A 24750-nucleotide genomic window follows, 5' to 3' on the forward strand; every position below is an offset into this window, starting at 1 on the left:
ACACTATTCACGGGGAAAAGACGAAAACCCGTAAACACGAATTTTCAGTTGCTCAGTTTTATCAATATGCAAAACTGACATACCGCTAAATTCGGTAAAACACTATTCATCGATCCCGTAAATATACTCCACAACAACCCGCAAGATTATACGTCAACTACGTATAACTTTCTTTTCTCAACCGAAACACTATTTGGGAGAGAAACCGAGAAAGAGAGAAAATACCGATTCGTTTCTGCACGAAAAGATACATGTGAATGTGCATATGTATATATGTGAATATATGTTTCTCTCTCTACCCCTCCACCCCTATTTATAGTGTTTAGATTCGGTTGCAAAATACCAAAATGCCCTCCAAGTTCGGCCTATTTACAAGATATGCCATTGACACCTCATCCTTTTATATGTGAAATGACCAAAATACCCCTTCCACACCCTTCCACATTCTTCTCCATGCTTCTACACATGCAAGGTGGCATAGGTGTGAAATGACCATTTTGCCCTTGTGGATAGGATTGATGACATGTTATCTGGATAGGATCAATGACGTGTCATGCGGATAAGCACGAATCTGAAAAGACCCGAATGCCCTCGGCCCGAACACAAATAATATTCGTATAATTATTCTGAACAATTATATATATATTTTTCTTTCGGTTATTTGTTTCGGTATCGATGACGTGTCATCTGGATAGGATCGATGACGTGTCATGCGGATAAGGACGAATCTGAAAAGACTCGAATGCCCTCGGCCCGAACACAAATAATATTCGTATAATTATTCTGAATAATTATATATATTTTTCTTGCAGTTATTTGTTGTTTCGATAATTTATACAATGTGTCATGCACATTTATAAATTAACCGGTTAACTTTTATACAACGTGTCATACACGTTTATAAATTAACCAATGTTTTTGCTTGTTATTTTTACATAACATTTATAATTTAATTATAACACGTATAATTAATTATAACCATCTTAATATTAATTATAATCAATTTATAATTAATCAGTAAGATTCTCCGAGTAGCTCCTATATGGTGTGACCCAATAGGATCTGTGTTATGTTGGTAAACAGAGTTAAAACTGTTTTAACTTCTGTTAGTCATGGGTGGCATCTGGCAACACATCATGACCATCCAATTACACAGATGATGCTGTACTGTACAATATCACGATCCAGTAAACAATTTACTTGTGTCTGTTCTTCTGTCTCATAGCTATCAGATTAGTTTCAAGGTAGATGTGTGTCATCCTTGCTAACTTAATCTTTTCTTGATCTTGAGCAGATTATCAAATATAATTACTCTTGTAATTATACCGCTAGCAGATAATCTAACTCTATCAAGGGGCCCAGTGATGCCATAGCTCGTATAGAGATACGAGGGACAAATAGTATTCTTGGTAAACTATCACTTCCTCAGCTAAGCTATACATATGGAAAAGCTACCGTTATGACTGTTTTTTACGGACAGCGGTGGATAACAATCACACATACATATTTCTCAGTGGGAACGATAAATACCTCATACTGTAGAACGTGACACTGAATGAAAACATAAATAACACGAACACAATTCTATTTAATGTTTCATTCGGGGTCTGTCAAATACCATGTTTCTAGAACATGTATCTATGTGATTAAAATGACATCTCGTGTCAGGTGGTTTGTAAAACTTAACCATATTTTAATCCACATACTAACCTTATCGCGGTAATTAGTGTTCCTGCTAATTACCTTGGTCAGTGACCTTTTAAGAGTATATATTATCTATATTATGGAGTTTCACAATTTCAGTCATGAACTCGAAATGATCCATAAATTCAATAATACTCAAGGCAACAAAATAATATTAATCATCCAATTCATGAACAAAGCTTTATGATAAATTATCGTATTATTGACTTCTAGATTATTACAAACTAACACTATATGCAATTTAATAAATCAATTTAAGAACATATAGCACATTTGTTGTGGTTTAATAGTGTAAATAGTCGAATACGGATAGTTAAAAGTCTTATCGTATTCTTATTCATTATAATTTTTCGAATACAGATACAGATAGTCTCGAATATGGATACGAATCAGATAATTTAAATAATCTTTTGAATTCGAATCAGGATAAAATCGGATAATATCCAATCCGTTTAGACCCCTACACCAGAATCTGATTTTTGGCATAGTTTTTACTTTTTGAGCAGACCGGAACTTTTTAGTTAGCATTTTTAAAAGAATAAATAATTGACATACTTTTTTTTTTTTTTAAATTTCTATTATCTGCGCATCACCCAATAATAATACTCTTGCAGTTCGCAGGCGCGCAGATAATACCCGTGTGCTGACCAAAATTGAAATTTAAAAAAAAAAAAAAAGTATGTTAATTTTGTATTTTTTTTGTTTTTAAATGCTAACTAAAAAAAGTTCGGCAAAATGACTATTACAGGCTTACAGCAGTGCGCACTGTTATTGTCTCAAATTTCCCTTTTCTTCACATATCAAGCTTTCAGACGACTTCAATTCATTTCAATAAAAACCAATTAAAAAAAAAATTCAGATTGAAAAGATAATATTCACCAAGAAAAGCATTAGATGGCACTGAACAATAGTCAGCTATTTCTCCCAGTGCCATCGATTGAGCTTTACAATTTCAACGGAAATAAAATAAGAAAAGTAAAATAAACGAAGAATATAGAACGACAAATGAATGATAATGAGGTCTCAGTCATCGAATGTAACACGTTGCCTTTTCTTTTGGAAATACAAGAATTTGTTTTTTCTTAAATTTTATTGAAATTCGTGTATGAAAAAATTTGAAAGGTTGGATAAAGAAAAAGAGATTCAGGTTTTTCCAAAAAAAATAAAATAAACAACAACAGATTCCGACTCCTCAGTCATTATCTGGGCAGAGCTATTTTCTTAAGTAATGTTTCTTTTATGGTAAAATAATTATTGCCATTGTTTCTCTAAGATTGAAAGACTGTCAATAACATTGTTTTACCTCAATCAAAAACCTATCTTTCATTTAGTAGCAAAAACATATGGCTCTTATTTGAGAAATTATGGGTTTGAAATCCACAAAGTGGATAAATCCTTTGTAGTATATACAGAAGTTTAAAAGTGTGTTAGATGGCCTAATTCCAACTCAATAATTTAAAAAAAAAAAAAAAAAAACTCCCCAATTACGCAGCATGTTTTTTATTTTATTTTTTAAATTCTAAAAAAAAGAATCGGCAGCTGCTGGGTCAAGCTTTAAATAGTGACTTTGAATTGCAGGAGAGAAAAAAAAGACGGTCATGATAAAATTATGGTCGTTGTCAAGCAGTAGTATTATCTCGTAATTACGCATTCCCTTCTGGTTCGCTAACAGAAGATTTATCGTCTAAATCAACAAAACAGTAAACAATACACGAGTTTCAGTTGCAGGGATACGAGTGCATTTTTTTATTTTTTCATGAACTGATATCATGCAAATTGTGAAGAACAAACAAAAAGGAGCACTTATTTGAATAAATGAATTAATGAAATTGTTTGCATGGTATCTTGATTTAATTCTTTATGCGTAAAAATAGGCATGATTACGTGATGATGATATAAGGAAGGACAAAGAAGAATGTTTTGTTTGGAGATTGATTAGGACAGTAAGATTTGAGTAGTGAACCACCTTTTATGAGAAAAGTTTTCGTCCATCCTATTTTGTTCACTGTTTGTCTATAGTTTTATCCGACTTCCGGTTCAACTGTTTTAATAAATCTGCATAAGTCTGCTTAACCGTCTCTCCAACGCACTGTCAACATAATTTCAATTTTCAAAATTTCATATCTCTCCCCATATCGCTGTATTGTTTTCTCTCCTAATCTCTCTCCCATACAAATTTCTAATCAATATCCCTCCGCCTCCATTGATCTCAATTGAGCATGGACACCATTGATCGGATCTAGCCGGGCGCCACCACAGGCTGCTGACTCGCACTCTCTCTCTCTCTCTCTCTGCCTCTGTCTCGCTGTCCCCCTTTATCTCTCAAATAGGGAGGTACGAATATGGAGCAGAGGGTGCGATTGCGAATCACCGACTGATCGTACCGTGACGCGATTCAACTTCGATCTATAAATCGCAAAATTCCGTTGACGCGATCCAACTGCATCGTCACCACTCGCCAAATCAACCAGAACTGTCTCATCGTTGTCACCGGAGGTGGCCGCATTAGATTGTCAGAGGAGCCGGCTGAAAGCCTTACCGATCGCGAATCACCGACTGATCGTATCGTGAAGTTTTAATTCAGATTTATCTTCAATCTATAAATCTCGTTGAACAGATCCCGTTGAACCGACTGATCGTATCGCGAATCACAGGCTGAAAGCCTTATTTCGCTGGAGATACTTGTGATTGAAATTAAACTTATGGATTTGACTCTCTCCAGGGCTCACGTTGCTTGGATCTAAATAATTCTATGCTTCGTTGCTCCCATTTGGATAAGATCAATTCCTAGTAGATCTTCGTTGGTTGGAAAATTAGATAAGTAGGCCCTCACTGACGAGGATTTTTTCAAATTAGTTGAATCATATATTTTTGAATGCGTCTCTGATTTAAAAGTGACATGATTAGCATGTGATTTTAAAAATAATGTGATTATCACAGGTTGCTCGCTATCAATTTGAGCAATCTGATGTTTTGACAATCAATGTTTTTACTAGTGTCTTTTGTGACAATCCTCTATCTGATCGAATCTATAGATTCGCTATTGATCTGGTCTGATTTTGTATATTTTTCTGATTTAAATTTTCAAGATTTATCAAATAAGTTTACAGTATTTATACAGTATTTTACATGATTTACCAATCAAGTTTGAAGGTTATGTAGAGTCTTTTATAGGATATACTTAACAATTTTATATGATATATACAAAAGTTCACAAGATCTATGCATTGTTTTTCTTTTCTTTATTTTATAGGATCTGTTTTTTATTTTATTATACTTTCATTTTCTAAATATTTTACAGTATTGCTACACTAGTTTTCCTTTCTTGTGGCAATTAACTGCAGGTTTAAGAATTAAAGTTTTTATAAATTGCTGATATCAAATTCCTTTCAGCCAAACCTGATTGGGTAGATGTTGCTGTGGATTATAAGGACTGCCCAAAACAAGGAGAGAAATCACAAGATTGTGCTATCTTTCTCTTGCATTTTGTGTACAGTATTATTACAAACAGTCCTATGATTTTCACTCAGGTAAATAACTTGTAAGATTATTTTGTAATTCTTATTTGTAATAAATTCAATTTATTTCATTGTTTATTTTATTTTTATGCAGGATGATATCTCAAAAGAACGTGTGGTTCTTGTGATGAGACTTCTTACTCATTCCAACAATGAATACATGAGGTTTTTAATGTAGATGTTATTTTTCCATAGTTTTTTTTATACTATTCTGAATATTGAATGATATAATTAGGTTTGCTATTTTTGTGGTGAATATTGTGGTTTATGTTGAACAGATGTTGTGTGTGGTGAATATTATGATTTTGTTAAACAGATGATGGATGTATGTATAGATTTAGAAATTTTATAGTATATATGGAATTCATTTTATGGTTTAGATTTAGAATTTTTACAGTATTGATTCTTTGTAGGTTGTAGTTTAAGCTGAAATTTTACATTTTTTACATTTTATTTTATCATTTTCATATGCTTATTTTACATTATTGAAATTTTATAGTTTTTACGTTTTGTTTACAGTTTAAATTAACAATTTTACAGTATTGAAAATTTATATTTTTTAAATTGTATTTAATCGTTTTCATCGGCTAATTTTACATTATTGTAAATTTATAGTTTATAATTTTTATTTTCACAGTGTAAGTTTACAATTTTACAGTATTAAAAATTGACATTTTTAAATTTTTATTTAATCTGCTAATTTTATAGTTTTTACCTTTTGATTTCACAGTTTAACTTAATTTTTTTACAGTATTGAAAATTTATATTTTTCAACATTTTATTTTATCATTTTCATCTGTGAATTTTGCATGTCTGTAATTTTATAGTTTGTACATTTTATTTTTATAGTTAAAGTGGTCAATTTTACAATATTCATTATTTTGAGAATTTAGTTGTGTTCATTAAATTAAGAAAAACAAATTTAATCGAAAATTTTAATTTTGCCTTTTATTATGTTTTTTGTCAAAATAACCGCTAATAACTAACACTAACTGCCAATAACTTCCTATAACTGCAATTTCCGAAAGTACAGTTTGAAAGTATATATTATTTGTCATGTTGTGCAAGTTGCAATCTTTTTTTAAATATCATGAGATCATTTCAAATAGTTACTTGATGTTTTGTGATTAACTGATATATTTTATGTGATATATTGTATAATTATACAGCATGTAGAAGTAGTTTTACAGTATTTGCGTCAGTTAATTATGTAGACAAATGATGGACAAAAGTCTGAACAATTAAAGGCTTCCTTTTCAAAAAGTAAAAAGAAGACGAGGAAAAGAAAGAACGACTAGAAAAAAATATTAATATTGCACTAGAAAAGTGGTAGTAACATTTCAAGTAAAACAAACTCGGGCACAATACAAGTATATATAAAGGTCATCTCATCATATTTCGTTTCCAAAATATATACAAATAAACATTTGAACAAAACTATGCTACGCTACTTCTTAAACTAACCAACTGCGCTAAATAGAATATTAGTTAATAATAAAAAAGATTGGTAAAGAAATGGATAATGACTATCTCCTTTTACCGGAGCGCAGTCGAGAACCAGATGCAGGTTGAGTAGGGGGAAGCCCAACGGATTCAGGTATGTCCAAATCCGTCCTTACAGATGGAGTCGTTTCAATTTTCTTCAATACAACTTCATGCAATGACTGCACCTTGATCCTCTCCATAACAATCTGTTTAACAATTGTATTCTTTTCTTCAGACATTACACTGATTATTTATTTATACAAGTCCCTTTGTACAAGGATTCGTAAGAAAAAAGAGGAACTGTACATATTTACTAGTCTCATAATATTCCCTTGTTAAATAAGCTACATATTTACTAAAAAGAGGAACTGTACATACCAGCTCATAGTGGTGTTCCTGTGAATGGGCCTCAGAAAGTCTTCTCTGCAAGTCGTCCTCTTTCTTTCTCTTATACTCCGAGTTTTCCTTTTCATTTTCCTTCTCACCCAATTCTCCATATAAATCTACAACAAGTAATTACAACTACTTTAAATTGTTTTTGCTCTTTTAGTTTAATTTAAAATCTACCATGATTAGCCTTCATGCACAGTGCAATCATAAAGAACTCTGCTAGTAGCCTTAAACCGACACATCTAGATTAGCATTTGACATGTGTATTAATTTCTTTTGTTTGAATTGAATAAAAAAAGTTTGGCAAGTCTGACATGTGAATTATTTTCTTTCTTCAAATGATCAACAAAATTGAAGGGATACTGCAAACAATCCTATAGCAAAAAGATTCAGAACAATGTTGATCTCATACAAACAATCAGTTGGTGGGTATGTCCAACAGAAATAAAAATAGTTTTTTCAACAACTATTACCAATTCAATATTTGATTTTGTTTTATTTCGCTTTTGGTATGATATGGAAGATATGTATAACCTCATTAATTATGTGATGATCACATAAGTCTCAGGTATGATACGGAAGATAATCAAGGGTGAAATTGTCAACATTCAACAATGTTTTTCCATTATCCTAACTAAAAGTTTTCTTATTTGCAGTCCTCCCATAAAAAACTACACATTTACATTCTTACCTGTAAAAACTGAAAGAACCCAGATCTGAGTTGGGATGTCATATAGCGTCTTTGCAAGGGTCAGAGAAGACTTGAGTATCTCTCTGGCCTGTGCAATGTCGTGAAGCTGAAGTGCTAGAGTACCCAAAATAGTCAGGTACTGGGAAACTAGTTGTATGTTTCCTAGTTGCTGATGTGCTATTCTCAAACCACTAGCTAGTCTAATCCTGCATTTCAAACAAAAGTTAACTCCATTTCTGTTTGGCCTTACTTGAAAGTTTAATCATCAGCTGTCCCCGTATTCCTGCATATCCTATGGCAAAGTACCAAAAATGCCAAGACAACTAAGCTAATTAAGGCAGCACCAAGTAGGTTTTGGATAGTCTTATGCATCCATGGAACGGATCGACAGGACCATGCAGGATCAAATTTGAAAACTAACTTAACAGTTTTACCCTGAACTTTCTTCAAATTCAATGAAAATGGGGGAAATTATCTTTAGCTCCTAAAATTGTATCAATTTGTTGTTTCTATTGTTTCCTCTCAGGTTCCAACTTTCCTTCTAATGCATACATATAGTCCATGAATTTTCACATCACACTATTTAAAAAAAGGTTTGTTGAGACACATTTTTTTTTTTTACTTTTAAAGGTAACATTTCAAAAATAAAAATAGGATGTCTATTATATTTTTTTTAAGAAGTATATTTTGTTTTCGTGCCAAATTAGAAATAGAAATATAATGCATAATAAACGTGTTGTATCCTAGGATTTTTGAAAATGGCATATCACCATAACCGTATCATATAGAGATGCAATTCTCGTATCCGTTTCCATGTAACATTTACAAGAAAAAAGAACAATAATTTTAAGATAATTGGTTCCTGAATTTAAGTTATCATGTGCAAATTCTTCCATCAAAAAATAATTACAATTATTATACTCAGGTGGATTACAATTAAAATGATCTAGATACATTTTATATGTAAATCCCTAATCCCACATTCATTTAATGATTCCTTGCAAAAATTCTACATAGGAGAGTACCAACTTTTCAGTTGACTAAATAATGTCAAGATACAACACTAAAATAGCATGAAAACAAAGGTATTTTAAACAAAATTTACTGTCATTATAAAATATATAAAATAAGTGTCTAACCTTGATTCTTGTAAATTTTGTTGCTTCATAAGCAAGAGACCGTATACAAAAATAATGCATGTTTTCTCTCGCACACCGACAAAAGACTCCATGATCTGATAAACGGGTCCCACCAAATCAAGTGCCTGATAAAGAGAACAGCAACTTCAAGATTAAATCAACAGAGGTTGAAATAAGACACTAGAGCAAATTGCAATTTCATCCAGCGAGGAAGGTAGAAAGCCTGATCAATACAGTTAAATAGCTACAAAAGATTGTTGCTTAAAGTGCCAACTTTGCTAATAAAACATAACATCTCTATCATTCAGCAACAAAAGACTTAATTCCAAAAATTAAGGTCATGTTTGGTTGTGGAGTAAGAGGTGGAGTAAACCTCCTACACCATACTTGAGTAGCCAAATGAGGAGTAAAATAGGAGTAAGATGGAGTAAGAAGGAGTAAGAAGGGAGTTAATCCGGAGTAACTTACTCCAACTCTCTAGGTAGATTAACTTAATCCACTTGTATGGCCCACTTTCATAAGCAAAGACACATTTCCCAACATCTTACTCCTCCAAGTGGATTAATTTAAGCTATAACTTCAACTACCAAATAAGGTGTAAAATATGAGGAGTAACATGGAGTAAGCAATTTAATCCTCATTGATTTTACTCCACAACCAAACATGACCAGAGATAATTTGACCAAATTTCACCTGCCCTATCAGTAAAGCAACTTAAGCTAAAATTGTAGGAGCCTGACTCAACCAATTTTCTTCAACTACAATGTCATTAAACCTGCACTTATCACAGTTCTCCTCAATAAACTCACTTCTGCAGCTAAATACCAAAAAGAACCAAGGGGAAAATGCAGGACGTAATTTGGTCTAACTGATACAGTATTATGCCAGCAAGTAAAGAGATTTTGGACCTAAACTAAAAAAGAACCATAGTATGGGTCGTGCAGATAGAGAGACAGAGAGAGGGCGAGAGAAAGAGAGAGTACCTGCGAAGTGGACTCTGGATCACCCAAACAGATATAAGAGACGGCCGCATACATCTGGCACATAGATTGCATTGATTTGCTATCTGTCAACTGCCATAAATTCAATATTTTTGTTTAACTCATTAAGGAATATTAGAACAAGAAATATAAAAGCACATTACTAAAACTCAGTATCAGGATAGGCATGTAGCCTGTACATCAAAATCAGCCAACCTGGACCAAATTCCAAACTTTTTCATAGAAAATAACTTTTATGCATCAAAAGACAGAAAGAAAAAAGTATCTAAACACTGCCAAAAAATGGATTACACTAATATACTTCTCCAGTACAATATAAATAAACAAGAACTGACAAAAGTCTGGCAGGTGATTACAAATTAGAAAATTAGATAAAAAAGGAGATTACAAGTACTCAAATCAGAAAATAATTGTATAAACAGGAAGTTCTAAATCAAATTCTTCCAACATAATACCAAGGGTTGCCATTACCCGTTATGCCTTCTACAAAAACTGACAGCTTAAAAAGTTCAAATGAAAATTTTGGAATTTGATCTCATCTATGGATTAATCCTTGGTTGAAATAGGTGAAATTTAGGTCAAACCTGGCTGGCAAATCCAACAGAGAACTGGCTGAGTTCTCAAAACAAAATACAAAGATTGCCAATACCAGTAGCAGCAAAAGCCTAAGGTATGCCAATTCTGTAAACAATCTTTTTTTTCAGGAATAAAGTTCACAAACCCAGAAAAAAGCACAAGGTTCTTTTTTGCAGGAGCTATTGGTGATACTTTCCATGTTTTTTTTAAGGTTCATCTTTTCCATGTTTCATAGTGATATATGAGATAATTACCATCTCACAGGGGTAAATACAATATTTGAGGTTTTGTAGGGGCATGCATGGCATGAAACTCTTTCAAGGATATTGTACCTTAGTAGCTTCAACAAAATGGAAAGCAGCTTCACGAAAGCATCCAACTGAATGAGCATACTGTCCTCTAAGCATCTCTATTGTACTCTCGCAACCTTGCAAGATTGTTGGGAAACGAACAAACCAGTGCTTCATCTGTATCAGTGCCTTGAAAAAGAAAAGGGTCGGTCAAAACCAAGCTCTCAGGTCAAACTTAAAAATACATTATGAGATATTTAAACTCACTGTTTAAAGGATAGAACTGAGTTTAGGTATACTATAATTTCCAAATTAGATTAGATAGAATAGAAAGTTCAGATTTCAATCAGCAAACAAAAATTTCAGTGTTATATTATTATTCAGTATTCCAGCTGATCTCTCAAAAATGCAATTTCAGCATTCAATCAGCTAATCTCTCTACTTAACCCAATTTAACTTTAAATAAGAAACTAAAATTCAGTTATCCTGGGTATGCAATTATACACTGCAAAGCATGTGCCCAACTATTGTTAGCTAGCAAACTCCTTTGCACATCTAATCAAATAGAAATAATAGTCAGTTACCTCCTGAGCTTCAACAAATTCAGACCTAGTGAGCTCTACTGCCACCTTGTTTTCTAAAAATTGCAGCAGCAGCATTAGATACAACCCTGCCATCCATATTGTTGACTGCTGCAAATTCACCTCTGCATTCAAGTGTTGACTACTAAGTAGAATCATAGTTGTACAAAAATCATAAAAATAAAAATAGAACCTCATAGAAACACAAGACACTCCCTAAATAGAGTTAAAAGAATAATACATAGACAAAGTAAAACCACAAGGGAAAAAAAAAGTACAGCCAATAAATTCAAGAAAGCACAAAAGGAAGTCTTAAAAAAAAAAAAAAAAGTTAATAAATGGAGTTTTGGTAACTACTCATGCCTGTGCTGGTCGGTAGTAATTAAATGCAAAAATCCCTGTCACCCTGGAGATAAATAATAAATAGAGAAATGTGATTTGGTTTTACCCCTTACCTTTTTTCCAAAGCAGAAACCTAGTTAGAGTTTTAGTAGACAAAAAATGATTAAAACTTCAATACATACCTGTCACACCATCCACTATCCCAAGCTTCACAAGCTCCCCTATAGAAAATGAGAGAAGTGCAATAGAATAAGCAACATTAACCACAAGCAATGAAGAATTTCAGTACTTGCAACCATAAGAACTGGCAAACAGGGGTTTACAGACCTAAGTTCTTCTCGTCACTATTTTTGTAGTTGAATTTACCTTTCGCCTCTTTTTGTTACATTCTTTTCACTTGGGGGCAGATGAGAACTGATTTTCCTCACTAAATAAACTGTGAACGATTACAAATTTTTTTGCATGCTATAGTTATTATTCTGAGGCCTAAACTCTCATATTCATTTGATACAGGATTAATTTGCAAACCATATTCAATTTGCAACTAACACCGAGCAACTATACGCAAGGTAAGGAAATATTATATTATCTAAGACTTCTTCGTTTTAGGTTATTAACTCATTCGTATAACTTCTTAACAGCTCATTTGAACAAAAAAGTCAACATAAAATCTTATTTATCTTTAGTGTTTAAGTTAACTAATTGAGCATAGAAACTATGGCTGCGCATATGCAACTTGGTTCAGAATGCAAAAATACTCTTCAAACAAGAATACAGTATCTGCCCACCAAGATACACTGCCATGCCGCATTCATCCCTGTCCCATCATTCCAATTGCCTTGCTCCCCTTACATCACTTCCCATGAACATATCCCCACCATATCATAAAACTTGTCTTTACAGGCTCTCTTTCTCAATCTCACCAAAAAAGAAGCTTCCTTTCAAGGCCTGCTTTCTCTTATCCCAGCTAGTTGACCTACTCTCACTAATTATTTTTTTCCAAATAGTTTACTTTTTCTCCCTTTGCTCATAATTAACCCAAAAGTATACCGAAATTCTTAGCCAACAACTTTTCTCTCACGACATGCCCTACCTTCTGCAGCTTTATCTCTCAAAAAATCCCCTCCTCCGTATTGCCCTGAGACCTACCCAGGTGATCAATCTTCAGTCCTCTCCTATAGTTATTTTTAGCTTATGTTTACAGCTTTCTAGAAAGTTTTCCATGATATATGAAATTTGAAATATTTTGAAGAGAATGTCACGATGTATTGCTTACTTTGTGTTTATTTCATGTAAGCATGTTGTTCTTCCCCTATGTGGAATGGCTTTATCTGCATGACAACGAGGCTTACATCAACCCGTAACAAGCTGCCCCGATCTTAACCTATTTCCCAGATATTTTTATTGTGCTATCATTATCATTATCAATCAAACCAAGCCAAACTATAATATTTAGTTATGTTTAAATTCACTTTTTAATTTATATTATGCTTTCTAAATTTCAACACTTGAAGCATCAAAACATTAACAATTCTGTTAACTATTCGTCATAAGAGTTCCTTCACGAGTTAATAAAACATGAAACTTTACACAGCTTACAAGGTTAAAGTGGTTAAGTTTTTTCATGAAATCAACATGTTAACATATTCGCTTCCTGATTGTTATGACACTTCCGTTGTATCTACCAACAAAACTTCACGCAGCTTACAATTTTATAGTGTTGGAACGTCGCTTGTGAAAACAAAGGTAAAATTTATCAGCACTGACTGCTAGATTTATGCTGCTCAATGATGAATAACCTTGATTGTATTTTAGAAAGATCATTTTTATATTATTAACACATGAGGTTACAGTCAAGCCTAAAGTCAAGAGTTGCTATAGGAAGGAGACTGAGTGGCAATCCTTTTAATTTTCTACACCAACTGGATCTCCTTTTCTAAATTAGTCTTATATCTATTATAGAAATTTCAATGAAAATTTTCTTTTGAACTTTTTCCTGTAAAATCAAAATAGAACAACAGAAAGAATTAGTATTTTAGTGCACAGACTTTTTGATGAATTCTAAATATGGAGTAACTACATATTTTCAACTCCATAAAAAATAAAACAAAGAGCTAAAATACCCTTGTAAATATAAAATGTACCATGAATTAACTGAAGACCAGACTGTATCCTCTTGCAGCACTCCTTAAATATCCCCTTAGGCCTCCCCACCATCACCACCATTAAATCAACAACGGCAAAAACAGCATTTCTAGGTAACCACTCTCCATCCATTGGCTGGGGCGCCAAATACAACTTATCTTCGTAGTCCAAGTCCAATAAGTCTGCATCCAACCCTGTCTCAGCCTTTAGATGCTCACACAACCTGCCATGTTTCTCCTCCAGTGCGAATCTATCCATTTGGTGCAGATCAGATTGCGAGAGGCTCCGTTGAATGGATAGGAGCTCTGAGTTTATCTCTTTGACCTTTTGAAGCCTCTGCATTTCCTTTTTCATGGCCAAGTCAAGCATTTCTACATGTTGTGAGGCATTCTTGTAGTCACAAGTTCGTAATAAATAGAAGGTGCGGAGTAGCTCAGCGTAGAGAAACAAGCCAGTGCAACGTGGTTTCTGCAAAAACATCAACGGATAACAAGTTTTTTAATTTTAAGCCACAAGCTTTATACTAGAATTTTTAATTTATTCCGTAAAGTTGAATCAGAAAATATTAAGTGTTAACCCAAAGCACAAAAATTGTAGATATAAAGATATTTTACTTGCCAAACCCAAAGCAAGGGGAAGAAAATTGATATGGTAGCAACATCAAACTTGGGCAAGACAGAATGTCATCACATGAAATCAGCACAACTGAAGAGGTTTCAAAATTATGAAACTTCAACCTAAGTCCCTAGCACATGGTCATGCTAACTCCTCCCCTGTTGAACCCCCATCCCAATCAAAGAAATCAAATGTGCAATAACACCCACCTGATAAGTTGGAATTTCCTCCCATAGACCAGCACATCTCTGCACAGCAGAGTCAACGACTTGCGAGTCATCCCAGTGTAGCAAATGGATGTGCAGCTCTGACGCAGCAAAGAAAACCTTGAGCTCTGGACTTCCTGTCCCCTCTGCCGCCACCTTTCCATGTTCTATCGCCTCGAGGGAACCAGGATAGTCTGCCTCCACTGCCAGTGCTGATGCCATCTGTGACTGAATATTGACAACCATAATACGCATCAACCCAAAAAAGGTGTAAGATACAACTGAATCATGCTCGGCTAAATAAGTTGAATTTCAGTTTATTTATTTATTTTTTTAATCTTTCCATGTAATAGGAATAGGATGGAAATGGCTACCAAGATTTCGGAGTATTTAAAAAGTCTACCTGAAAATTGCACATCCACATCAAAGCCTGGTCCCTGGTTAAAGCCAAACCAGAGGAGTGATTGACGAGCTGAATGGCCTTGAACAAAATATGCTTTTGTTGGCGTATTGCGCCGACCAAATGGTAGGTGCTGGACAGCATGGAGTATGCAAGAAGCTTGAGAGGTAGGGGTGCGGAAGGAAGGGGGGTGAGCAAGAGGAGCGACCTCTCGAGATGAGATTTGGCATCATGGAGATTGTGGGTGTGGTCGAGGAGGAGAGAGGCGAGACGAAGGCGTATTTGGGACTCGAGAAGAGGCGAGAGAGGGAAGGCGTCGGGAGAGGAGAGAGAGGCCTCGAGGCAGCGGATGGCCGCAGGGAAGTCACGGTAGAGACGTGATTCTTCGGCGAGGGCGCAGAGGCCTTCTATGGCCGCTGCCGCTGGGGTTATTGACGCCATCGTCCAAACTCCAAACTCCAAACTCTAAACTCTAAACTCTAAACTAGGGTTGCTTTACTTCACATCATCAATCGCATGAGGACTCTTCACTCTTGTGACTCTTGTCCCGTCCGGAGGGAAAGCGTGTGAATTAATTTTGTCATATTTTACTTGCCCTTCGTGTGAATTAATTCTCATAAAAATAAATAAACCTGCTATTGTGAATTGTGATACATGCATTGACTCTTTAAGTCTAAAAACTACAAAAGCCCAAAATAAATATAAATATACTTTGCAACTCAAAGAATATAAGACAATTTGACACTAATCAATCTCTTTTAAGTTAACAATAGTTACAATACTACGGTTTTCGCAAAGCGGAAGCAGCGCCCATAACAATGGCCATTACAAGACCGAGTCCAGCTCCAACTGATGCACCTACAGCTGCTGCTGTGATCGAATTATCATGTTGTGGAGGCTTCTGGCCTGTGCTCAGAGAGGCATCTTTCTCTCTTGCCAATTCTATTGCTAATCTCTCTTCTGCTAATTCCTGTTTATTTTAAAGCAAAGCAAAGCAATAGATAAGAAAAAATAACAAACAAAAACCAGTGATTAAAAGTATCAAAAATATGCACTACTGTTTAAGATATTGATTCACCATTCAGTTAGAAAATACCTTTTTTTACACTTAAAGACCAAGCTATGTTAAGAAAAAACATTTATCTGAGGCCATAAGATGCGTCCAGTTTTTCTAAGGATAAATATTTTTTAGGAATGTTTTTGCAGTTCTGTAAATATTCTGTTTCAGTAGCCTCTTTCAAAAAAAATAAAATAAATAAATTAACCTTGACTACTTTCAACCTAGGGCCATCTAAGTTGATAACATTATTCCGTTCCAGATTATTTTCTTTCTGCAGCGGGTACTTTAGGGGCTGTGCTTTTGCAAATTGCATTTTAAGAGAGGGCTAAGCATGTGCCCAATTAACTTGTACTATTCAAAATCCAATAAATATTGACAAAAATGTAAAAATTTGCACCAAACATCAAAAGCAAGCAAAAACCTGAAAAGTTGCTTCCTCGTTATCACGAAGAACCCCATGAACAACCTCTCGCAGCGAATTCACCCCCTCCACAGGCATTACAGCCTCCTTCCTCCCAAACGGCCTCAGAGAGCCATTTGGCATGAAAAATGGGCACGAATTTACCACCTTGGTGACACTTGGAGATGCCATGTACGCCTCCATGGAGGAGCTGATTAGTCTATTCTGCTGGTGTGTGCTAACTGAGAACTTGTTTGTTATGGCCATAATCCAGGGGATGCTGAAAGCCTTCGCCTCATTTAAGAGGAGAGAGAGAGCTGGTTGTGGCGGGGGTGAAGAAGGGCTCGATAAAATCGGGTAGTTGGGGATTCTATGGGAGAGGTTGTGCACTAAGATAATGAGGTCAGTTTTTTTGCTGAGATGGCTGGTCCCTGATTGGAGTTCTTGTCTGAATCGAGTCACCTCGGATTGAAAATTCTTAAATGAGAAAAAAAAAAATGTGAAGGTCTACGGAAAGATATCCTATACTTTGAAATTGAGTACTAAATGTTGTTTAGTAGTGTAAATGAGGAAGCACAGTGAGAATAGAATTCATGTGCCATACAGGTCATTAGGCTCGCTGGCAGGGTATCAGATTTTTGGTGCTTTAAAATAGCTAAGGATTGGCATTTAGTCAAAGTCCCATTAGCAGCAACCTCTGTTAGGTAAAGGTACCAGTATCCACGACTGTGGATAATTGCAGTATCACTGCAAGAACACTTAAATATAACCCTATCCATAGCAAATGAAAAAACACGGGACTAAACTGCAAGTAGAACTAGGTATCAGGAGAGGACCTGTAAGTTTAAGCTAGGGGAGTCGACATAGCACAAACCACCTGCCACGCCTTCTCTAATGTCTGCATTTGGATAGGAGTCAAATGCAGCACAGTTTTTCTCCCCTACCTGACCTAATAATGCTCTAAATAAGGAAGTCTTCCCTGCACCCTGTAAAAGTACAAAACTTTAATTTACAACTAGATATCTTTTGTATTTCCTAATATATCAGCAATATAATATCTATTAGGGCTGAAAACAGATTGGATAGTGATTAGACCGTATCCATACCCATCTTTATTTTTTTAAATATAGATAGACCTGGATAAAGATACAAATCAGATTTTAAACGGATACGGACATAATTTGGATCTTTAAACAAAACTTGCTTAAATTTTATACAAATAAATGGAACTTATTGTGAAGCAACTTATTTGATACAAATATCTATGACAATCATAAATGTTATACATAAACTAACAATCTATAATTCGGATATCTGCATTTTTAGTAACTTTTTTTGGGTACCCAAAAAGTTATGTAGCCAATCATATTAGCGAACAATATAACTTTTTTTTCATAACAAGTTGTTAGTTACAGAGATGGGTAATCACCTCGAGTCCAAGGAGACGTACTCGACGCGTCCTGACATGTACCTCTTTCTGCACCGTGACAAAATCACTAGTACAGTATATCACAAAACCCTCCAAGCCATCAGCACTGCCTCTTCTATCCTCGAAAAAGGACCTCAAATTAGGTGCAATGGAATCAGATAGTGGAGGAACATATATGGGGAGCAAGGATTCTTGGGCAATGGGATATTTAGGAGGCTTTTTCAATGGCGGGCCCACCAAAACACGCATCTTTTGCAAATCTGGTGTTGTATTTTCCTGGTTTGATGAGTAGGGAGGCTCTGAAGGTACTGACTCAACAGCTGTGGAGCACCTTCAATGGAATATAAACACAAGTAAATAAATAAACAGGAAGAGAAGAAATAGAACCTATACAAGCTTTTGTCAAGATAAAAACAGAAGCCAATTTCTCAAGCAAGACCAGTGCTTTTCATTCACAAATACATAATGAAAGACAACATCTAAGACATATCCAAAAACACTATCCAGGAGCCTATTTGAGAATTATGGTTGGCCCAATCTGATCAACCACCTTATACAGACCTAATATATTAAGAGGTCGGTTCAGGGTTGGAATTTATGAGCTGCTAGTGATTTTTGTAGAGTGTGATTATCTAATTATCTCCAATAAAATTTGCTGATACAACTTGAACCTGATCAAACATCATGGTTGTTACCCTACATAATGATAAAAATATAAAGAGGATATACCAATTTCCATTAAGATAAGCCTGAACAAGGGTGCATAGATGTAAACCATGGCCCATTATATCAACTTTCAATGGGTCAGAGCTTTTATGACCAGGTTCGCCATTCCACCCTATAGGGAGAACAGTGGTTGCTGTCCGAACAATAGGTGGCTCCACGATGTTGCCTAGTTCAACTGCTTCAACAGTAGAGAGACCCAACAATTGCTGGAGGTGAGAGAATTGGGCCAGTTGATCCATGCCTCCAAAGGGGGATATGTCCGAGCACATGCACGAGTCATATATTCTACAAACAGGATGACGAAAAAATAAAATAAAAATAAACACACAAATTTATAAGTATAGAGTGTCGCTTTGTCACTTGTCAATGTTAATTAAACAAAGGTTCAGTTACGGCATTACACAACCAGAAAATGTAATTAGGGAATCCCGAAGTCCAAAAGTGATTTCTACCAAGGAAAAAACGACATGCAATATGAAACAACAGCTAATAGTCCTAATATTTATGTTTGTTAAATATATAAATGAGAAACAAAAGGCTGAGATATAAAGATATACTTTTGAAACCGGGACCTATAAGTCCTCATGGAGTGAGATCGGAAAAAGTCTTTCATCTCTGTAATGACTGACCTGACCTGAAATCGCCTTTGCCAGGCCAAAACGTGAAAGCATTATGGTGAGAAGAACATGGCAAAAGAAGTGATTATAAACAAAATTAACAATCAAGCAAGAAGTGCTTAGGATTCAGTGCCCGATTTAGAAACTGCACCAACCAAGACAGTGCAGGGATTCGGTTACCTGAATCCAACATGTAGTAATTGAAGCTTACCTCTACAACTATGGCCTGGTAACAGCATGTACCAATTGCAGAATTGCAATCCTTGAGCTAGACATAAAATCATGCATTTCCAGTATGCAACTAATTTAAATCAAACGTACCGACGTCAATTTGGAGTATTCAGAATCTGAGAGCGACTTGACTGACAAATCTCCCAAGAGGTATAGCTACAAAAATCAAGAAAAAGAAAGATGAAATCTTCTACATATAGAATGTGAACTCAAACAAACTCTATAAATGAATTCTCGCTTCTCGCTCTTATAATTGAAACATAGCAACATAACCCATGATGGATGCATAAAAGTACAGATCTTTAGAAAGAAATTATATATTACAATTTCCAAACAGTCGGGATTACCATGATAGGATTTGGGTTTCTGATCAGGTTGCTTACCAGCTTAAGTTGGATCAGGTCTGACCCAACCTATTTGCACTCTTATTTGTTGTTTTTTATTAAAGGAAAATATTAGACCAAACTTCCAAACGGTCCACTGTTTTTTACTTTTTAGCCCAATACTTTTGGCTGAAATATATAAATGAGCAGAATGCAACACATATCTCAAAATAAATAAAACATGAATCAGTAATTCTGGCTCACTTGAGGTCAGACCCAACACTTACACTCCTTTGGACCAAAATCAGCAACTCTAATTGAACTTAACCCCGACCAATTGCTACTGGTAAAAAGATAAAAAAAAAAAATCTCATAAATATCTCGAATTGGACTGAAAATGTAATAAAGATGTTTTACCTCACCAAAAGGAACATAAGACGGTAAAGAAGGAACTCTGCCCCATGGCTTAGAAGCTTCAGCTGCATTACTATTAGCATTTTGACCAACTTTGTCAGGAATTGGGGTCAGACATATCCCATCGGGCCTTTCACGGATCTCAAGGGATTGACCCACCTCCACTGACTCATCATCTGCCATATCAGGTAACCCTTTATCCTCCTGACTTTTGCCCCAGAATGTTCTCAGATTTTTAGAGATCGCCTCTACTGGCACAAGCTTTGACAGCCTCCAAAATGAGGTCTGAACAGGGCCCATCCCGAGAACCAATTGTGGCTCAGTCCCATTCTCTGTTCTTTTTTTAAAATTCACTGACTTCTTGTTCTCTCCAACCGTCGATTCTGCTGGTTGAGTGTTGTTATAATGGTGGAAATAGGCAGGAGATAAAATACGAGGCACCAAGTCTTCTGGCATGCAGTAAGTTTTGAAGTAACTCTGCCATCCCTTCTCGTGTACATAACTAGGGGGAGGGAGCAGAAGAAAAATGACAAAAAGAAACTAATTCAGAGCCCAGGAAGGAACTTTACACTAGTATTACAAAGCAGTTGTTAATAAGAAGTTATATAGCTTATTTAAGACACACAACTAATATTAGGTAGGGATTACAGATCAATTACGGGACTTGTTTCTTCATGAATACTTATCCTGTTTGAACAAATGGAAGAAATATTCCTTATTAGCTCTGAATAGTTCTACCAAAAGTAAAGGAAGGAAGATAATTTGACAAAGAAAGGGCATTCAGGGGTTAGCACTTAACCACAAACATGAGATAACACATCTCAAACATGACTTACTCTCTTAGAGCTTCATTCCCAACAGGTGGCTGAGAAAAGGTGATGCATTTCACTTGGAGTTTCCCATTACTCTCCTTTGATTGAGAAGATGAGGCAACAATTCTGAGAATTGCAAGTGTGGCCAAGACAGCTACCTGCCAAATATATGGGATATGTTATATTGACAACAAATTTTGTCTGACAACATGAGTCCGTGACAGCTGACCAAATGGTCATCAAAATAAAATGGAGTAAAATTGCAGATATTCTTCTCTGTAGTTTAGGTAGGTTGTTTATCAAATTTGGTGTAATTTGAAAACAAATTGATCATCCATTGAGCATTCGGAAAATTAACAGTAGATTCTATTAGCACTTGATCGGCAACCAAACGACTCCAATGTTCCACCAAAATTGATACACAACCTATATACGATATAAAGAACATATCCAAAACTTTACTCTTTTAAAAAATATTGACAGTGATTCTGTTGGTTGTCACGGTTGTCAAAATATCCCTTCCCCAAATACATATAAATGATTTAGCGAGTAGGTCACTTCATATGTAAATAATTGGCTTTTCATAGGCATTTCTTCATGTCAGATTGAGGGCTTTTGTCTAGAAATGGAACTTCCAAAGAAATTGTAAAACTTTGCCATAGCCAAAAAGAGAAAAAAAATATTCTTTTTGAGAGCTGGTTTCCTATTTAGTTTTCTTTTCAGTGATGTTTTGCGCTCAATTGCCAATTAAGTTTGTATGGCCAAATTGATATTTAATCCAAGCAAAGTTGCATGATTTGAGATTGACTTGCACTACTGAGCACTACAGAAGCTTGAGATATCAGCTTACTGAGTCCCCAAAATTTAGCTAACAACTGAAACTAGAGACCTACCGCACCACCTAGTGAATGTCCACAAAGAACAAGTTTCCGATTCTTTTTCTGTGCAAGATTGTACAGCTCCAATGCTGGTATGCCCTTTGCACGAGCTAAGAAACCCTGAAATATTTACAGAATCAGAATCCTAAAGTAAGAATCTGAAACTGTTGCTTCAAATACGTGTTTTCTGATTATAATTAAAAAGCAATAAATCTTTATGGATGTACCTGTAATGAATTGTTTAAGACTTCAATTTGGATTTGGATATTGAAGGAACTAGTGACAAACTGTAAAGTTTTGGATGTAGCAATACTAGTGACTATATACAGGTACAGCAGCACAGGGTGCTGAATCATCTTCATGATAAAGTACAAATACATTGTCATGCTATATGAGAAATTCCTGTGCTGATTATCCCTTTTCATGGGTTAAATTTCATCATGTACAGTTCTGTAATGTTGTTTTTGAGATAGAAAACAATTCTTTGGTGACAGAATATAGATACTGATCATTACTAGCACAGTAACAATAGAGAATACTCAAAGAGACTAGTCATACTTTATGTGCAGCTGGCTTTGATTTCTTTGACCATTTCAGTTTTCCTTGAGGTAAATTTGCAGGGCTTTCTTCTTCCCTCTCATTTATTTCAACCATATCAGAATCTTCATTATGATCATGAAAAACAGCCCCTTGAAGTATATTTATATCAGCCATCACATCTCTATAAAAGATTTCCGATTCAAAAGAATGATAATAAAACTAGTAAGAATAACAAAAGCTGCTCAATTGTTCCTTCTGCAAATCAAAACCAATAATTCTACAGTATCTGCACATAACACCCAATAGTTCTTGTATTTGCAGTTATCAACCAAAAGACATTAGCTATTTCAAATTATGGCCTCTAATCAACATGAACCCTTACAAAAAAATAAGTGAATTATTTGTAGCATTCTTTATTTTAGATCGGCAAATAGCAAACTCATTTCAAAGTGGATCATGAAGATTATATTATGCAAAAGCAATAACCCGAGGACTTTAAAGAAGGAAATAGGTCTTGGCAAGACAATATTGGTTGGCTGGTGCATACCTGTATTGTTTTGTACCAATAAATGATGCAAACAATGTGTCACCGGCTTCGGCTAATAAGTACCTGTATAATTTTGAAGGAAAGAATGATTGTGTGAGGTCGGTGGAGGAAGGGGAAATATGGTAAGTTGTGAGAGAGAGGGAAAGAGGAAAGTGACTGACCGATGAGGCACATGATCGAGGGAAGGTTGAACCCGCTGAAGAGATACAACCTGGTCTCCAAAATCAGATTTGAATTTGTTTATGTACTTGAGCATCTCAGAAGATGGCCTCTTAGATCATGAAATGAAAAATAGAGAATTAAGCAGGGAAGCAATAACTATATATAATTAAGCCCCATATCCATATCCATATCCATATCATATATGTAACTAATTTAGAATTAGAAGGTGGTAGTAGGTACCTTGTAGACGCACTCAGCTAGCACCATAGAGCAAAGCACATCCTGTAACTCGGCCACCGACTCTACATTCACCGCACGACAGAGTTGTTGCAAGTGTTTTCGCCGCAAATCGAGTTCCTCCCTGATCCGGCGCTTCTCCTCCTCCCTTCCCTTCCAAGGAGGCCACTGCCATTGCCATCCCCTCCACGTAGGCAGTCCTAGTCCTGGAAGAACTGGATTATTATGCCACGGGGCCTCAATGCTCGCCGTTTGATCCCTTATCCACGTCTCCACGCGGCTCCTCAAAGATAGCATTCTACGTAGTCTTTTTGTAGAGAACGGGGAAACAGTCGAGACTCGAGAGAGAGAGAGAGGGAAAAGGTAGCTAGCTATATGCCTATATGCCTATATGCTATTGCTGTGGCATCCCGCATTAATTTTGCTCGATAAAGAGCCAGTACAGTACATACAACAAATCCAATTTCTCTCTCTGCGGCGTCTATGGAGTCGATACAAATGGAGCAAGTCACTCGTGAATGGACTTGTTCCACACAACTTTGTATGCTCAAGTTAACAGTTTCCGTGAGAACATGAGATGAAGAAGATCCGGATCTGCGAGCACCGAGGCCAGAATATCCAGATCGGCGTACAACCCCCAAATTTCTCCTTGTCTATCAGTGTATTTTTCAAAACTTTAGTTTCAGAATATGAAATTTCATAATAATAAATTATAATGTAAATTTTATTTTGATACGGATCAAGTCCCGGGGACGAGATCGTAATGTTTCGGAGGTTACAGAAGCTCAACTCGTCCCGGCTCAATGAGTCCGGTCCGAGTCTCGCGGAAAGACTTAGGGGGGCGCTATTCGACTGGACATGATTAAGCCTCCTTAAGGCTAAAGGAGTCTCATTTAGCTTTCTTAGCCGGTTAATCCTACCGAACACCGGTTTCTTAGCACGGATTAAGCTTACCTCCTTTAGTCTCATTTTGCCCGGATCTTAATCCGCTGCCCATTCCTTAAGGCACCTTCCCCCCTCCTTTAGCTTCCTTAATCCGTTGTCCCTTTCTTTAGCTTACCGAACACCGGTTCCTTAAGTTTCCTTAGGACTTAATCCTAACTAGGATTAAGGGGTGTTGCCGAACAGCCCCAGGGTGATTGTCAAGGTACACGTACTCTAATCTCTTGGTACCTTCTATTGTCTAAAGGTTCAACCCCGAGTGCCTCGGGATTTGGGACTTATATAGGTGATCCTCCGACAATCATTCCGCGTTGTCAGGATTGTCAGAGACCGTACGAGAGCGGGTTAG

The 24750-nt window shown here is 35.7% G+C and overlaps 2 protein-coding genes across 5 annotated transcripts; both read right to left on the bottom strand.

Moving 5' to 3' along the window:
- Positions 1-6503: 6503 nt before the first annotated feature.
- On the bottom strand, positions 6504-15543 carry LOC144552093 (Tetratricopeptide repeat (TPR)-like superfamily protein). Its single transcript, XM_078300193.1, has 11 exons — positions 15087-15543; positions 14687-14911; positions 13862-14330; positions 11900-11938; positions 11379-11500; positions 10837-10983; positions 9911-10000; positions 8928-9052; positions 7789-7994; positions 7086-7210; positions 6504-6913 (listed from the first exon to the last, which is right to left on the bottom strand). The coding sequence occupies exons 1-11, from the start codon at positions 15522-15524 to the stop codon at positions 6749-6751; spliced, it is 2151 nt and encodes a 716-aa protein (XP_078156319.1). The 5' UTR covers positions 15525-15543; the 3' UTR covers positions 6504-6748.
- Positions 15544-15700: 157 nt separating this feature from the next.
- Positions 15701-23791, bottom strand: LOC144552091 (lipase class 3 family protein). 4 transcript variants are annotated; one of them, XM_078300189.1, is made up of 14 exons: positions 23463-23791; positions 23222-23331; positions 23061-23123; positions 22532-22694; positions 21985-22093; positions 21120-21249; positions 20287-20785; positions 19637-19702; positions 19256-19332; positions 18702-18983; positions 17973-18303; positions 17380-17529; positions 16565-17020; positions 15701-16053 (listed from the first exon to the last, which is right to left on the bottom strand). In XM_078300189.1, exons 1-14 carry the CDS (start codon positions 23754-23756, stop codon positions 15865-15867), a joined length of 2919 nt encoding a protein of 972 aa, XP_078156315.1. In that variant the 5' UTR covers positions 23757-23791; the 3' UTR covers positions 15701-15864. The 4 variants fall into 4 exon arrangements, with proteins under 4 accessions (XP_078156315.1, XP_078156318.1, XP_078156317.1 ...); XM_078300192.1 differs by lacking the exon at positions 23463-23791 and having other exon boundaries at positions 22532-22662; positions 23222-23271; XM_078300191.1 differs by lacking the exons at positions 23061-23123; positions 23222-23331 and having other exon boundaries at positions 23463-23581.
- Between the last annotated feature and the right edge of the window lie 959 nt (positions 23792-24750).

The sequence above is a fragment of the Carex rostrata genome, chromosome 3 (genome assembly GCF_964058835.1).
Source record: "Carex rostrata chromosome 3, lpCarRost1.2, whole genome shotgun sequence".
In the NCBI taxonomy this organism is placed as follows: domain Eukaryota; kingdom Viridiplantae; phylum Streptophyta; class Magnoliopsida; order Poales; family Cyperaceae; genus Carex; species Carex rostrata.